The sequence below is a fragment of the Thalassophryne amazonica genome, chromosome 18 (genome assembly GCF_902500255.1).
Source record: "Thalassophryne amazonica chromosome 18, fThaAma1.1, whole genome shotgun sequence".
NCBI lineage: Eukaryota > Metazoa > Chordata > Actinopteri > Batrachoidiformes > Batrachoididae > Thalassophryne > Thalassophryne amazonica.
The window spans coordinates 66,168,940-66,186,192 of record NC_047120.1 but is presented as its reverse complement, the minus strand read 5'-3'; the positions used below and the strand labels follow the sequence as shown (position 1 = coordinate 66,186,192).

General features: G+C 41.2%; 2 protein-coding genes across 3 annotated transcripts in view; one reads left to right on the top strand and one right to left on the bottom strand.

The window, feature by feature from the left end:
* Window positions 1-577: 577 nt before the first annotated feature.
* si:ch211-141o9.10 (probable endonuclease 4) lies at window positions 578-9,811 on the bottom strand. Of its 2 annotated transcripts, XM_034194004.1 has the most exons (7): window positions 9,516-9,811; window positions 5,699-5,908; window positions 4,740-4,922; window positions 4,239-4,370; window positions 1,109-1,213; window positions 848-977; window positions 578-772 (listed from the first exon to the last, which is right to left on the bottom strand). In XM_034194004.1, exons 1-7 carry the CDS (start codon window positions 9,664-9,666, stop codon window positions 712-714), a joined length of 972 nt encoding a protein of 323 aa, XP_034049895.1. In that variant the 5' UTR covers window positions 9,667-9,811; the 3' UTR covers window positions 578-711. The 2 variants fall into 2 exon arrangements, with proteins under 2 accessions (XP_034049895.1, XP_034049896.1); XM_034194005.1 differs by lacking the exon at window positions 1,109-1,213.
* Window positions 9,812-9,871: 60 nt separating this feature from the next.
* The window catches only part of tnrc6b (trinucleotide repeat containing adaptor 6B), a 42,804-nt gene continuing 35,422 nt past the window's right edge, over window positions 9,872-17,253 (top strand). Inside the window, 1 exon segment of the mRNA XM_034193998.1 lies at window positions 9,872-10,182. The gene's annotated coding sequence lies outside the window, so the exon portion shown is untranslated.

Genomic DNA, 17,253 nt, shown 5'->3' with positions numbered 1-17,253 from the left:
AAACAAAAAAATTACTTCTAGTAAGAGAAACTGAATATGTATAAATTTGTTCCATATATAAATTCATGTTGTATACAATCAGTCTATTAAACAAAATCTACTCTTCCAGTTTTGTAAATATGTTGCACAGAAACAACTAAGCAGATGTCAGATTCACAGCAAACATTCTCTGGGTATTCTCAGCTCTGCCCCCCCCCCCCCCCCACCACCACCAAATAAATCAATTTAATAAAGCAATAAAAGCCAAACTTATCCTTTGAAATATTTTTATGGCAATTTTTCCATTACAATTCTGTCAGAAAGCAGTCAACTGTATTCTGCAGGGACATGATCTGTAATTATATTTACCAAGATGCATATTTAGTACTATAAAAATGAACCACTGCTGTGAGGAATATTTCATTTTATTATATTTGCTCCAGTGCACATCCTGCTTAAAGGGCGTTTTTTATTTTTATTATTATTCTTTTAATGAGAGAAACAGCCTAAATATTTTTTCAGTATGTTTCTGCTGCCCTCTAGTGTTCACTGTATGAAACACAGCTAAAAGAAAAAAAAACGTTTCAAAATCATTTTGTCACTTAACATAAATCATCAGCTTTTATTAAACTGTACACAGTAAAAGACAAATGAGATTGTAAGGAAAACTTGCTGAAACATTTCATTTGTTTTGTTGTTGAGCTGCTGTTTTATCGTCTGGAGTCGTCTTATTTATTTTTTCTCACTGAAGGAATAGAGGAGCTGAATCTGTTCGGCGTACTCGAACCCCGGCCTGCGGAGGAAGAACACAGTGATGCAAACTGACATTACGGATAAACACATCCATTTGTTTGTTGGCTCATCTCACCGTCCAGGCGTCTCCAGGATCAGAGGGATGTTGTCAAGTCTGGGCTCGTTGACGATGTCACGGAAAGCAGCAATTCCGATGTGACCTTTCCCGATGTCTTCATGGCGATCGAGGTGGCAGCCGAGTTTGCCTGAAAACCGTGAAAACTTAACATTTACCAGGTTGCACAGTAAAATTCTTACCAAAAATCTATCACCAATTTAAACCTCCAGTTGCAGGATGATTTAATAATAAAGGATGGCGTTGAAGTCCTGCGTGCACCTTTGGAATCATTCAGATGGATCGCTTTGAGATAGTGAAGACCCACTTCTTGATCAAATTCGTCCAAGACAGCCTTCACTCCTCCTGGTTTGGCCAGGTCGTAGCCTCAAATGGCACAAAGGAAAAGGTTTAAAAAAATAAAATAAATATAAATCATGCTGTACTCCTGGAAAAATCTTTCTCAACTTTTCATGATTTTTGTACAAACAAATCAAATTTTTCTGTAACTTCCAATCCAGATTCCTAGATTTGGGAGCGTAGTGTGATGTATTCTGGGTCTTGATAGATCAACATGCTACATTTGATTGACAGGCCACATTAAGGGCCCCTTCGCACATAGTGCGAATACGTACAACTCAGGGTGACTCACGGCAGTAGAGCTCGTACGAGTGCACTACGAAACATCACACCGACGGGCAGATGTGCACGATCCTGGTGCGACTGTGCACGCGACGGTGTCTTTCAAGCAGGAACACAGTGCGAGCAACTGTGTTCCATGGGATGAGGTGCGCCACATCGTGTCGCCGATGTGGAGGAAAATAAAATAAAAACCAGCTGTATAATTAGTGAATATCACTGGGTTGATATAAAAGGGGGACGCAATACAGAAGCCCACGGTTAAATAAAAAGAAAAAAAAAATGCCATGGGATTCAAACCCACATGCTCTGATTACCAGACAGAAACTTTACCACTACGCTACAATCACTGTCTTGTAACAGGAGCATGAAATGACAAAAATCAAGAAGCAGATAAACGTATTTTCTAAAAAAAAGAAAAAAAAGCGCTGTGATAACTAACCAAACGGCGTTTGGTACAGCATATTTCTGCAGATACGTGACTGAAAATGGCGTGTTTGTCATGCTGTTGGTTTGTCATGGTCCTGCGGCGCGCCGCTCACAGCCCTCTCCCCGACACGCTTGTCCTCTCAGACGTGACATTCAGATCGCCTGCTGCGTGTCCAAATGGACTGACGGTCCGTTTCTCCTCCCATCGCAAAAGCGATATATGTTTTTATGTATTTCCGCACGTACGCGCGCATCCGTCAAAACACGGGACATGTGCTGCAGCTGTGGTGTCCAGAACCGGAGATGTCTCAACAGCTATGGGCAGCCAGCCACACCCCCTGTCCTGTCAGCGCACAGACCAAGATGTCACTGTGATCAGAAGAGAGATGCATCGCCTGTGGGGAGGGGGGGCACACACACACACACACAGAGATGTTTTTGGGGGGGTGAGCGCATGAAACACACGTGTTGTGCGGGGGGATCCGACACTCTGGCATGCCACGTCTGCACTCGGCAACTTCACAGTGTGGGGCACTTAGACAAATTTCACATCCAGCTTGACAGTGATTGTCTGCTGACTGTTTTCGTGATGACAGTGCGAATGGCCACACATTTTCTAAGTGCCATGCAAGCGGTGTTCGTTCGTGCGTGTCAGTTGGAATTTGGACGACACCTGCCGCGAGAGGGTTCGATGGGCTCTCACGGTGCACACTCTGTCTTTCAGCCACTGGTGTGCGCAAATAGTTGTAGCAACAGGTGTACGAGGCGTTAGAAGCAGCTATAATTCTACATGTTTTGCACATAATTCCTACTTCATGCGCACTTTGTGTGCAAATTGCCCAAATTTGCACTATATGTGAAGGGGCTCTAAAGAACACATCAACCACAGATAATTTTAATTATGGTTGGTGCCTTTTGTGGTTAGTGTGACCGCACATACTAATGCTAAATGTAGTTAGCGTAATGTTACATGCACTGTGTTGATGATGCAACAAAGTCCAGTATAAATGGTGATATGTTTCACAAAAGGAGAAAACCACACCATGTGTACTAGTGAACTATAAAAGTAGCGCTCACACCCGGCAGAGTTCTGCGTTGCGTTTTCTCAAGCAGCTCCTCATCATGGCTTGCTTGTGTGCTGAGGTACATTAGCATGCTGGTTGGCACAGACCAGGACAAGTCAGGAAAGGTTCTGTGCTAGTTTTGAACCAGTTCAAAATTTTCACTAGCAAAACCGGACTCCCAAACACATTAGCTACCTCGCTCTCTGCTCCAGATGACCTGGTACGAGATGAAGTTACCCACGCACAGAAAGAATTCCCTTGAGATATCATGAGTTGAGGATGCAGTATTCGCTAAGTGTACCCAGAGTTTCATTGAGTTACTCTGGGTGTATCCCGGGCCATCCTGAGTGTGGCGCCAGCAGGACTGAGGCACCTGGGAGGTCCAAGCTCTGGAAAAGAAATTCAACTTCTCCTAACTTTTCCAAGTGGTGTTCCTACTCAGGAGGACGCTGCATCGAACGCTGCTACGCAAGACCTGCTCTGTGTAAACAAAGCGACTATAATACCAAGAGGTGACACTTAATAGAAAGCCCCAAAGCAACAGATTCCACCATGACTTCTTTCGTTCTTATCCACATAAGATGTCTGGAAGTACTTTAATTCCTTATCGTGGAATTGCGTGTGAATAACCGCAGTGTCTTTAAAGAAGTCCCTCTGGGTGTGGTTCTCAGCTGCCAACAAGCAGAAAATAAATCACTGCAGAGCTAAAAGTTTTTTTTATTATTTTATTAGTAACAACGGTCCCAGCGTTCATCACGGCTCTCCATCGTATCTTCAGTATTCTGCTTGTGATGAAAATAACAAACTCCAAAAATGGTCCATCAAGACAAAAAAAGGATGTTAAATTACACCATCATGAATGCTGGTGTTATCATCAGCAGTCCAAGATGGTGGCAGCGCTCCCACAGTACCGCCAGTGGCTATTGTCTAAAATTCATTGGAGTGTCGTCTCTTGGTACTCTATTCTCTTTGGTGCGTATAGTTGAAACGCGGCCTGTGGCAGTGCCAAATGGCACCAAACTCAGTCAGACTCAGATCACCACCAAAATTTGTTTAACTCTTCCTCGACCAAGAGAGTATCTCTCCAAAAAGACATCATTGCGACATGTAAACCACTCTGATTTTTAGTGTCTCACCAGAGTTTCGCGTAGTACACAGTCTGATACTACAATGCAGAGATATACTCCTTTTTAATGGTTTGATAGGCAAGAAACTCCAATTATGAATAGTAACCAATTTCTGATCACCATGTCAGAAACCAATCATCAACTTTCCCTTACCTGCTGCGAAGGCATGGCAGGTATCCAGACACACGCCTACTCTTGTCTGGTCTCTCACTTTGTCTATGATGCCCTTCAGCTCAGAGAATTTACCGCCCACCGTGCTGCCCTGACCGCTCATGTTTTCCAACACTGACCAAAAACAAACACACACACACACACAAAAAAAAAACCCCAAAGGGAAAGAAGTTAAAGAACAAAATCTCTATGCACCAAATCTGAGTCTAGTTAATTCTCCTCAACATTCCAATACTCAGTATTGACATCTTTAAATCCTACAAATGCATTAATGTATTGGACAAGTCAAGATCCACATTAAGTGGATTCACACCTGATTACTCGGGTGGTATGAAAAATATTACCTGTCCGCGAAAAGGGTGTATTGCTATTTATTCTTTAGTGTTTTATCCAATCATATTGGTGTATCATTTCTAGGTATATGATAACACTTGTTATTCGCTATTAGTAGGGTGTTCCTGTTATTTTGTGTACTCTTTGTACCTGTAACCACTGCTGGTGTTTGCTGGTGGGCGTGGTTCACAGCTCCTGCTATCTTGTCGATGCACTGCTCGGTGGTGATGGAGCCCAGCGATGAGCCCGGGTGGAAGTTGTAGAGGTTGAGGCCTAACAGGCTGCAGCGGCTGAGCTCATCCACCAGCAGGAGCTGGCTCTTCTCAAATACATCTGGCAACAACACGGTGCACAAATAAGGAGGACGCCAGACCAGGACAGAGGAAAGTATTTGCAAAATTAACTAAACAATAGAGCCTCTCACCAACATATCTGTCTCGGCATTATTTTTGCTGATATGAAAACTTTTATTTTACTGAATAAACAATGCAGAAAAACAGTCCGGCTGTTGAAAATGGTGTCATTATATTGTTTGTCCTGCAGAGGGCACTCCAATGGCATTGTTTACAATGCTCTCAAGCATGGCTCGGACCCCATCGCCCTTTGGTCATATTAGTGAGACAAAGGCAAAGCAAGCAGTCGCAATTCATTTTCACTCAGAGTGGGTATTTTACAGCGACGGGAGACAAGTGGTCGCTATAGTGCCAACAAAGCTGGGCCAATGAGAAGTGTATTTTACGCAAATGCTGACTGATGCAACATGGTGAGTGCCAATCTGACTGAAGGCAGCATAATGCCTGTTGATTGGTTGTTTATATTTATTGTTATTTATAATAAAGTTCATGTTTAAAATGTAAAACATCAAACCTCAATTACATTTTTTGTCATAAGGCTTTAATAACAAAATGTTAGAAGTTGTTGCCATTTTTAAATGTATATATCAGCAGATACAGTATAACAATATTTTAAACTTCTTACTCCGAAATATTGGTATCGCACCCCCCTTCCCCACCAAAAAAAAAAAAAAAAACCTATATCAGTCAGGCTCCAATAAAGAATATTGGATAAGAGTTGGTTACTGAGAGGGTGAACTGATTCACAGGTTCAACCTTCTTTCGGAGAGCCACAGTTCATCAGGTAGGACCCGTGAGGAAGGATGTGAGCGGGATCAAACCCATGTAGGGAACAGTGCTCCTGAAATTTGGCGGCAGCTGTCTGGTCCAGCGCAGGCCTCTTCCATGACCGCTGGGAACCCAGAAACAGAGCAAAACTCCTCCCACCGATCTCCACACAGGCTTCCACCGCTTTCCAAATTCCACCTGGGGAAATAAAAAAGGCTCAGGGAACCACAGAGCAACTTTTAACAAAGTTCACACTCTAAGAACCTGACAAAATTCACGAGAATGACGAGCACGCTTACGCAGGGGCACAGTCCAAATGGCCATCCTTTGCCTTTGAGGCATTTTCTGTCAGCTCAAGTGACCCAGACATTCAGGAAGTTCCTGGATAAGTTCAATAACAGCTTCTTGAACAGATGTATAATTTTGTCACATTCACAACACATTGTAAAGTCATAAATTACGAGTTCCAACTTGGAAAAAAATAATTTGAACATGTGGTCAGGCTGTTTTTTTTTTTCTGGCTCGGAATTCAGATGGAAATTCTCTTGCATTCACAATCCTCGAAAGTTCAGAGATTACGACCTCCAGCTTGGGGAAAAATGACTTGAACACTACGTCGGTCCGGAATTTTCACTTGGGAGGAAATTGAGTAACCGAGTTAACTCCACAGCCATGGTGGTCCTCTTTGCAACTGGCGAGACAACAATATTGCTTATGTTGAAAATGTGTATTCAAATGTATTCAAATGAATTTTTAAAAACACATTTCTGCTATATGTAAAATACTCACATTCCATGTACACTTAGTTATCAGTACTACACATCAGTAAAAACATTTTTGACAAGTTTATTGAGCCCAAATGATAACGTCAGCCCACCAAGAACTGCCGAGAAAAACGTTTTCCGGAAATACACCTGCTGACTCACCTAGTGAGAGGTTTAATTAGCAATAAAGTACATCAGCGACCACATGTGCACAGCTAGACTTACAGTTACAAATACTTTGATGGTGTGTTGCAGACATGAGGCCAAATACAAAAGTATGTGTATTTGAAAATACATTTTTCAGAGTATTTGTATTTTCTGATTTTGAATTCAAAGTATTTGTATTTCAAATACATCGCCGATCCCAAGTATTTCCAAATACTTTTACAAATACTTTTTCAAATACTTTTCAAACTTGGGAATCTCTGTGACACTGGGTTGAGACACACCAGGAAACTATAAGCTCCGCGTTACTGTGATTGAGATACAATAATACAATATGCTGAGACGAGAAGATATGACATTTTATTATGACATTTTATTGTTTTGTGATATCGTGGATACAAAAGGATGCAATATTGATGGAAACAGAATATATATTGTGATAGTTTGATTATTGCCTGTGATATTATAATAGTGAATTTGTGATAAAACATTCAATCCTTTACTTATCAATAGTATTTGGTCATGCTATTTTCACAATAAATTGTCACCAGTTTATCAGTTTTTGTATTGATTTGTTGTTTATAGTTCAAAGAAAGTATTTGTATTTGAAATACTCAAAATATAAAGTATTTGTATTTGAAAAAGTACAAAGTATTTGTATTTGGAATTCGAAAATCTAAAGTATTTGTATTTAAATACAATGCAAAGTATTTGACCCCATGTCTGGTGTGTTATTGCACGGTACGTTAAATAACACACGACATCCTGTAACAGGTTTACAGTCAACTCATCACCTACAAACTCATAGAATAGAATAGAGCCTTTTCCATTGTACATATTATACACATACAACAAAATTTGTCCTCTGCATTTAACCATCCTAATTACAATTAGACACAATCCAACCACTAGGAGCAGTGAGCAGCCACAGTCCTGCGCCCGGCGACCAACTCCAGATGTAGAGACGCTGCCTTGGACAGGGGTATAGAAAGGAGCAGACCCTAAATAAGTATGTTTTTGATTGTGGAAGGAAACCAGAGTGCTTGGAGGAAACCCATCCAGACATGGGGAGAACGTGTAAACTCCATAATGAAAGGGTGAGAAGCGATCCCACGACCTTCTTGCTGTGAGGCACCAGTGCTAACTACTAAGCCACCAGTCGAACCTTGATCAAGTCATAGCACGCCATGCTACGAGTTAGCTGGCAGCACTAGTAAATGTAAATAAAAGTGACTAAACTCCTGGGCCTGTATGCACAAAGCATCTCAAAGTCCTCTCAAAGAGCTCCTAACTTAGCCTAAAATTTCTTGGCAAGGAATCTTCACCTGAGTGAGCCAGGAGGTGTCAGAGTCTGAGCAAGAAGGAGACAAAGTCCTATCTTAGTGAGGAGGCGTGTTGACCACGTTGCTTGGTATGACGTGGTCCTGTAAGAGCTGTGATTGGTTGTCATGGAAAGGGAAGGAGAAATAAAAAAAATAAATGCACTCTGCGCTCCTACAATTGAATGAACGGTAAAATCATCCGATCATATAACATGCATTAAGAAATGCGTAATCATGAAAATAATATCATGATGATGATACTCGGCAAATAAATTGGAGCAATCACCAGGCCGGTCGCTAAACCTGTAAATTCTTGTGCTACAATGCATTATGGGAGTTCTGGGTTTGGGGGTTTTAAATGTTGCTATTGTAGTTCATGTTAAATTAAAATTTTGTTAGTGTTGTTGATTTACTGTGTTTTTGTTTTTCAATTGGTTTAGTGAGTTAAGTGTTACCATGTTGTCAACATAAGTGAAAAGTGTATTGGGTTTGATGCCGTCCCTGTGTTGTTTTATCTGAAAAATAAGAGCGCCTCCTAGTGGCAGAGTGCCAAAAAGACAAAAGCTCTCTTCTGTGTTTCATTACACGCAGTTCACAACAAAATTAATTGTTACACAGCTTGAAGATGTTTGAACATATCTCATTCACATGGAGATTATCTACATATTAAAAGTGTGCGTGGGTGCGTGAGTTTATTAATAAGTTCAATGTAAGTATATAATTGTAAATGCATTAAAATTGCATGACAAGAAAGTGAAAACACTGATTTCCATTGTTGTCCATTTAAAAATCAAATGACAAAATAGAAGTAATAATAAAATATCAATAATACTGATTATAATAATAAAATAATGATAATATTAATGTGTGTATATAACAAGAACCTAAACAATTTCAAGCTAGTAGAATGTTACTGACTTCACTGTCATCCTACATACGGAGAATATCTCTGCTTCCTCTCTGTCTTTTCCACCAGCTTGTCTTCTTAAGACACTCTTAGGCTTCTTAAAAGTCCTCCTCTCTACTCTTATCAGTTTAGCATCCTTAGGAGCTCTCTTAAGGCCTAAGGTGGTTTGTGAACAACTTTCACCTTACCAAGGGAAAATTCTAAGAAATGTCTCAGAAATTCTAAGATTTTTCTTAGAACAATGTCACTAGGAGATATTTTTAGCCTTGGGCTGCTTCGTGCATACAGGCCCTGTACACTTCTGACCCCCCCACCGTGGGCAGTCCTTGTTTGTGCAGATGTAGAATACGCAAGTGGCAACACTCAAGCTCATATTTTGACCCCAACCAGGAAGTGCATTCCTAGATTGGCTACTTGAGGCTGGCAACAAAACAAAGCACGTTCCCATAGAAGCCCAATTTAAAACATCCAACTTTAGAGCAAAATTAAACTTGCCGCTTGCTGATTTGATGAGTGCAACTTGTTGACCAAGTATGTGCTACTTGTTGATAGGTGATATGTTGACCTGATACCCTTTAACATTGGAAGCAGGGCTGCCCCCCTCCCCCACCACCACCACCTAGCTACGCCCCTGTTGGAGTAACTACCTTGAATGCCAACATGAGCTCCAATATACTTCTTATTTCCATCCTCCTTTCTCCTCTTGCCTCCTCTCTCCTCTGGCTCCTCTTCCTCCTTCTGTGCTCCTGAATCTTGCTCGTTTTTCCTTTTCTTTGCTCCTCTTTTTTTCGGGCCCATGTTTGTTCACAAGGAAGCAAACAAACAAACAGCTTTTTTTTCTGACTTCGGCTTCAGCTAACGTTGGAAGACGTGCGGCTGTTAGAGATGACTCCTCACCACCATTAGTTTAGCGCCACTGACTGTTCGGTGTGAGCGAGGAAAGTTAACGACGAAGGAAAAAGTGTATGTGTGTGTATTTTTTTTTTTTTTAATGCGTCCCTCCCTGCAGCAGTGAACCAGTCAGCGGGCTTCACTCAGCAGCAAAATGGCCGCCCGTCAAGCCGCTGGATCCACGGCGATCTGAATTTACCTTTTTTTTTTTCCTGCACATTAACGCTTTACTCAACATTAGTACTTATTCGCCAACCGATAAACGTGGGATCTCATCGTTTGCCATTGACCCGACTCACCGCTCAGGCTAACCGCGAATCTTGTAGCCTTGACGAATGCATCAAAGAAAAAAAAAAAATCGCACTGAAGCACTTTAGCTACGCTAGCTAGCTTGCTAGCTTTTCTTCATATGTGATTCCTGGGGTGAGTATCCCGAGGTGTTTTGGAATATGTCTACAGAGTGTTTTCATTATTATTTTTGTGCATCCAAAAAAAAAAAAGTCTTTGCTTGAGAATACTGTAATGCATATAAAATGTCAATCCGATTGCTGGTTAAGCTAACACCATTAGCTAGTAGAACTAGCTAAACGAAGTTGCCAGATCAGCTATTTAAAAGCAGTTTGTTGTTTTAAATTTTTACGATTTTAAAGTTATCAAACCCAGTTAATAGTTGTTTGGTCATATTCTTTATGTAATTATAAAAATGGGTAGATTAATCTGTTATCAGGTGTCTCCAAATACTGCCCAATTATGCACTATATTATCATCAGTACCAGTAAAAGTTGTTTTAAAATTAATTTATTTCTTCTTTATTGTGAAAATGTAATCATCCTGCAAGACTTTTGGGGATTTAAAAAAATAAATCAGTGCTTCCCTGAATTTCACTAATGCATTATGTTTTAAAATCCTTGCAAGACCAGAGTACCCCCCCAAATAAATTCATCGCTGGGGCCAATTGCAAATGCTGGCACAGCTCTCCAATAGGGAGTGAACTTGTATCTCAACAACGATTTGATTTATCAATCTCAAACTTGGTACATGGGTGCCAATTGGGTAAACATGTCTCATATCTGACCTGCTACGCTACAGCTTCCACACTCTTTATCCACAGTCTTCACCGTGACAACATTCAAGGATTTACCAACAAAATTACAGGAGCATTGTAGAGCAGTTAAGTGAAAACAGAGCTGGCCTACCTGAGTTCAAATCTCGCTCAAGCTACTTGCCTTTGTCCTTGGACACAATATGTAATCTGCATTGTCTCAGTCCACCCAGCTGTAAAAATGGGTACCAGCTGCGGAAGTAAATGTGAGTCATCATTGTAAACCACTATAGCAGCGCTCTGTGCTTAGCTCCAGGGGTCAGTAACCATGGTGGGCAAGTTCAGGGTCATATCTGTTTGCCACATAGCAAGTAAACTAATTTAACCAAATCATCCACCCCAAGAGTGCTGCCTATTATTTTTGCATTGGCACTGTGCTCTGAAACAGCAAATGCACTGCTGATGATGTGTGATTAAAATAGAGGTGTGTTGCGTATTTAATGTGATGCAGTGTGATAATGTGCTTTTAAAACATTTGTGCTCTGTGCTAAATGCAGGCACTGAGCTGTGTCTGCCTGCTCATTCTGACACCACACGAGGCGTGGTGAGGGGGAAACCTGCACGGATTTATAGAATCTGGTTTCATTTATCCTGAATCGGCCAATCTGAAAAACACTTCTGCTGCCCCGGCTCTGCGTCCTTTTTTGTTCGCCGTGGTGATAGACAGGTTGACAGATGAGATCTAACGGGAGTCTCCATGGACTATAACTGTTTGCAGATGACATTGTGATCAGTAGTGAGAGTAGAAAGCAGGTTGAGTCTAGCCTGAAAATGTGGAGATATGCTCTGGAGAGAAGGAGAATGAAAGTCAGTAAGAGCAAGACAGTACATGTGTCTGAATGAGAGGGAGCCCAGTGGAATAATGCGGTTGCGAGGAGTAAAAGTGGTGAAAGTAGATGAGTTTGAGTACTTTGGGTCAACTGGGGTCTCCAAAGTAATGGAGAGTGTGGTAGAGAGGTGAAGAAGTGAGTGCAGGTAGGGTGGAGTGGGTGGAAAAAGGTGGCAGGAGTGATTTGTGAGTGAAGGGGAAAATCTACAAGGCAGTAGTGAGACCAGCTATGTTGTACAGCTTAGAGACGGTGGCACGAACAAAAAGACTGGAGGCAGAGCTGGAGGTGGCAGAGCTGAAGATGTCGTGATTCTCTTTGGGAGTGACGAGGATGGACAGGATTAGGAATGAACATATCAGAGGGACACCTCAGGTGGGACAGTTTGCAGCAGCTGCAGGCAAATCTCTCAGCTCACCTTTGATTAACATTTCAACCTTTCTACGTAAGTCATCATTCTTCTGGTCACATAGATCTAAAAAAAACATCCTTGAATAATAGAATGCCAGGACAATCACTAGTTTGACATTATTGCATGCTCCCACTGGTGTGGGTGTTTGGGATCTTTACGAAGACATGCCTCACCACAAATCAAACAATGCATGTCGAACTGCAAGGTAGGCAGTTGAGACCTTCTTATTCAGCTAGTTTGTGGTTCACATTCTGCAGTAGTGTGAACCTTTTTTCATATCCTTGTATTTAGCAGCATTGTGCAAAGCACAATAGCAAGTTTATGACATTCAAGAGATGCACTTTAGCCCTGTGATGCAGAAATGCCTTACAACTTGTCATGGCCATCGCCATCAACTTTCACTTTGCTCCATTAAATAAATAAAATAAATGTATTAATTTATATAGCGCCAGTTCACGATAAAATTGTCTCAAGGCGCTTCACACAACATAAAAAAACAAAAATTTAAAACACAATAAAAACGACCATAAAAGAAAGACAACCATAGAAGAATACAAGAATAAAAACACATCATAACACTAATGATAAAACAGCGAAAACAAATGAGTCTTTAAACGTGATTTAAAAGTCTCCACAGTGTCCAACTGCCGAATGTGTGCTGGGAGATCGTTCCACAGAGCTGGGGCATGATAGGAGAAAGCTCTGTGACCGGCAGACTTTTTATTCACCCTGGGAACACACAGAAGTCCTGCACCCTGAGAACGCAGGGCCCGAGCTGGTACATAGGGGCTTACCAGGTCAGCCAGATAGGAAGGTGCAAGTCCATGAACAGTTTTATAAACTAACGGTACTTTAAAATCCGATCTTGCAGGAACAGGAAGCCAGTGCAGGGACGCCAAAATGGGCGTAATGTGGTCAAACTTTCTGCTTTGTGTCAAAAGTCTGGCAGCAGTGTTTTAAACCAGTTGAAGACCCCAAATCCTGGACTGCGGTAAGCTAGAAAATAGAGCATTACAATAGTCCAGTCTAGAAGAGACAAATGCATGAATCAAAGTCTCAGCATCAGCCATAGACAGGATGGGACGAATCTTCACTATATTTCGCAAATGGAAGAAAGCAGTCCTCGTAATGTCTCTAATGTGGAGGTCAAAGGACAACGTAGGATCAAAAATTGCTCCAAGGTTCCTCACTTAATCCGTATGATGTATAACACACGGACATAAGCTAAGTGCTAGCTGATCAAATTGATGCTGATACCTCGCTGGACCAAGAACCATAACTTCAGTCTTATCAGAATTTAAAAGTAGGAAGTTACTAGACATCCAACTTCTTACTGATGCAAGGCAATCTTCCAAAGATTTTATGTGAGTGAGATTACTAGCAGTTATTGGCATGTACAATTGAATGTCATCAGCATAGCAATGAAAGGGAATCCCAAAGCGCCGCAGTATATTCCCGAGGGGTGCTACATAAAGGGAAAAAAGCAGGGGGCCTAAAACGGATCCCTGTTGTATCAATGTATTGATAATTTGGATGCAGATTATCTGAGATGGGGTTTTTTCACAGTAAGTAGGAAGGAAACGCTTCCCAGTTTGAGCTGCACATTTTTTACTCTGGTGACATAGTTAAACGCTAGGGCTGAAACGATTCATCGAGTAATTCGATTACAAAAAATGTTTGAGGCAAATTCTTTGCCTCGGGGCTTCGTTTAAAGCTGTAGTACATACGCCAGGCCTGTATGTGGCGCTGTAACGCTCCCACAAAAAACACAGAAGACCATAGTGCTAATCAATGTAGCAGGTGATGCTACAAGTTTGCAAAGCCACACGTTAAGTAAAATAAAGCCTTTTACAAGAAAGGGTCCGCGCGGATCGTCTGAAACGGACTTATTGTGCATTTAAAGTGAAGCAGTGTGTTTGTATATATTAAAAAAAACAAAAAAAAAAAAACACCATTGCTCCATTGGCCGTTCTCCACCTCTGCAGATGAAGTGAAAGGACGCACACTTTAAATGAGTCATGTTTAATGATTAAAAAAAAAAAGGTTTAATTCAGATTTGGTAAGAGTTTTTAATCAACAGGCAGCATTTGTGGAAATGCTGCAATCCACAGCCATTTTTCAAAGGCTGTGTTATTCGCCAAGTATCCACAGGAAACAAAGAATTTGACTTTGGTTTGAGCTACGCTCTGTGCGGCATCTATAAATATACACTAAACACGGAATAAATCACAGTAATAAAAAGTGCAAATGAAATATGCAATAAAAAGGAAAAAAGAATGCACTGTTCGCAAACTGAAGATTTCATAGACTGCCTGGGCTTATGGTTTGGCAAAGCTCTAAAACTCTTAATATGAAAAAATAAATAATAGCCCGGCAAAACAGAGAGAGAGACACTCTAAACTTAAAAAATCTGCATGATTGCACAGCGACATTGTGCCACTGCTTAGGGAGAGCCCTGCCACTACTGATATTGTTTAGGTACTTTTTATCCGATTACTCGAATAATCGACAGATGAGACGGCATAGTACTCTCCCCAGAAAACCAGATCGTCCTCTCAAGCATCTGACCTGAGGTTAGAAATGCTTCAGCCAGAATTTCATTTTCTGTGAATTGAAACCATGTAAGACACAGTCATGACCAAAATGTTAATGATCCCATGTTTACCTTTTGCTACCTTCCTAATTTTATCCTCTTAGCAGGATTTTTAAAAATACTTGAATTCAGTCTCAAAGAAACTTGTTGGTATGATCCTCAGTGTTATTGTCCCATTAGATTTTCTTGTTATTTCTGGATCTTTTTTCTTTTGTGCATTTTTCAGTTTGGATCACCATATCCTCCTCCTTCCTTGGACACGATATTTAATCTATGTTGTTTCAATCCACCCAGCTGTAAATGGGTACCAGCCTCAGCTGGGGAAGTCACCTGAGTTGGACTGGCATCACACCCAGGGGGAGTTGTAGACTGTCATCCTCTTCACGCTATGGGGAGGAGCACGGGCACCAGTGGGCCTTATGGCCTATATAGAACTTACATCTTATCTTCTCTCATAACCAATAAGGCTCCGTTTTATTTCAATCAATTTATGTTTTGTTTTCGATACCTGTGATTTTCACCTTACAAATCTTCCTTACTGTTTTTGCCCAGTGTCTTTCTAATAGTGGAGCTCTGGTCTGAAATGAGGTGGGTGAGGTCTGCATAAGTACTCTGCTTTCCTGTGATTTCTTTGATGACTTGTCTTGTTGGAACTTTGGTAGGGTGCCATTCTTGGGAAAATTCAACATAGTTACAAGTTTTATCCATTATGATCCTGTGGCTGTCACAGTAACATGACCCATGGTTCACTGAAGTCCACACTAGAACACATTTCAAGTTCGTTTCACTTGGATGTGAAAGTTCACCTGCCTTGAAAATGCAAGTTAACTCAACTTGAAGGATACTACCTTTGTTTTAACTTTGAAATGAAAGTTCATAAAGTTGACTTTAGTTTTCAAAGTTGTGTCAACATTGCTTTTTAAGTTGTCAAAGTTGCTTGAACTGAGAAATTTTGTGGTACCCACCACCAATCTGCTCTGAGTGCTGCTGGGGACTTATGTTTGTTGGACTGTTATGGGACATGGAGTTGATTGAGGGCCATGTTGTGGAGTGTGGGGGACTTTCAGAACTGTCTGTAGTAGACAGTGGGTACTCTTCGTGGGTTCAGGACCTTTGCTGCTCCTATGCTGGAGGTGTTGGTCACTGATTGTTGGAACCATAGAGTGTGTGTGTGTGTGTGTTGTGTTCAAACAGGTGATAAGTTTGTGTCGCCATGTTGGCATCAGCGGGCGTGCTGATTAATGATGAACTCACTTTTAATGCATCAAGAGTTGGAGCATGGGTGGCTCAGCATTTTTAGAAAGAAGCTTGAACATGCCCCTGTCTTTGGTGCGCAAACTAGCTAAGCTAACAGACGAACCTTGGTTTGGGTGTTGTTTATTAAATCATACTTTTTGGGGAATGTATGGTTTGCTTTGGTGTGGACATTAAAAGTTGAGAGCCACTTATTTTCTGCATTGATGGGGCTTGATTCAGGCTACTGATAGCTGCTAAAAGTATTAAGACTGTTAGCGTACAACAGTAAATACCATGACAGTTTCACGAATATGAATATTGCAGCAGGGATGCCTTAGATGATCTGGTAGGATATTTCACCACACTATAAGCCATATTATTACAGGTGTTTGTAATAAAATGCTCCATACAACAGACATAGCCTCAACCACTAGCTGCCGCATCAAGTGGGCTCTGAGCTTCAGTCACAGTAAGAGGCTGAAACACTGGGCTCATCCCCTGTCATTCAAAGTGACCACACCCATAGAGAACTTTGACTTAACATGCCCTAAACTAAGAAGTTCAGGAAAAAAATGCAACCCCCTTACAGTTGTCATTGAGGAGGAAACTATCGATAGAGACCAAAACGGTTTCTGTACCAGTCTGTAAACATGTTTATTTCTGGTCTAAAGTTGTCTGTTTTAACATGGACTCCTATGGAAATGTGCTCCATTTTGTGGCCAGTTAAGGACCTACACCTTTTTCCACTTCCGGTAGGGTTTCAACTGAGGTCATCAAATTTTTCTGCTTGGTTGGAACTGGCAAGTGCCCGGTGCTTGGTTCCATCATCTCTGTTTGGCATGTTGGACATGTCTCTGTTGTAACTTATTGATTTTGGTCACTGGTAGTATGGCCAAAGCAGACGGTCACCCTCTGTGTTTGGTCTGCTTGAGGTTTCTTCCGACAGTCAAAAAATGTCAGAGGGGCTTTTTCCTTACCACTGTTGCTTACATGGGTGCTCTGTAGGGTTGGTAGGATTAGACCTTGTTCCTGTGAAGCACCTTGGGGTGACTTGTGTTGTGATTTGGTACTGCATAAATAAATTGATTTGTATTTGGAACTGTGTGTTTGTGTGTATATGTATGTTCTCATATGGTGAATGGTGATTGAATTTATGACTGATCAGCTAACTATATCGCATATCTCTCCATTTGTCAGATCAGCCTCAGCTTTTGGATATGGCTTGCGCATGGCATGATGATGTGCATCCTTTATTATGAAAATTTTGGAAATTAATTTTCAAAACCTTTATTTTGATTACAGGGTTGGCCCGCTCCTTCTCAAA

Bases quoted from the DNA above. Each gene is read 5' to 3' on its own strand.
- si:ch211-141o9.10 (XM_034194004.1), bottom strand. From the start codon at position 9,666: ATGGGCCCGAAAAAAAGAGGAGCAAAGAAAAGGAAAAACGAGCAAGAT. The intron at 1,214-4,238 runs GTAAGGGAAAGT...GTGCCATTTGAG, and splicing joins CTGCCATGCCTTCGCAGCAG to GCTACGACCTGGCCAAACCA. The intron at 978-1,108 runs GTGCACGCAGGA...CACGGTTTTCAG, and splicing joins CCATCTGAATGATTCCAAAG to GCAAACTCGGCTGCCACCTC.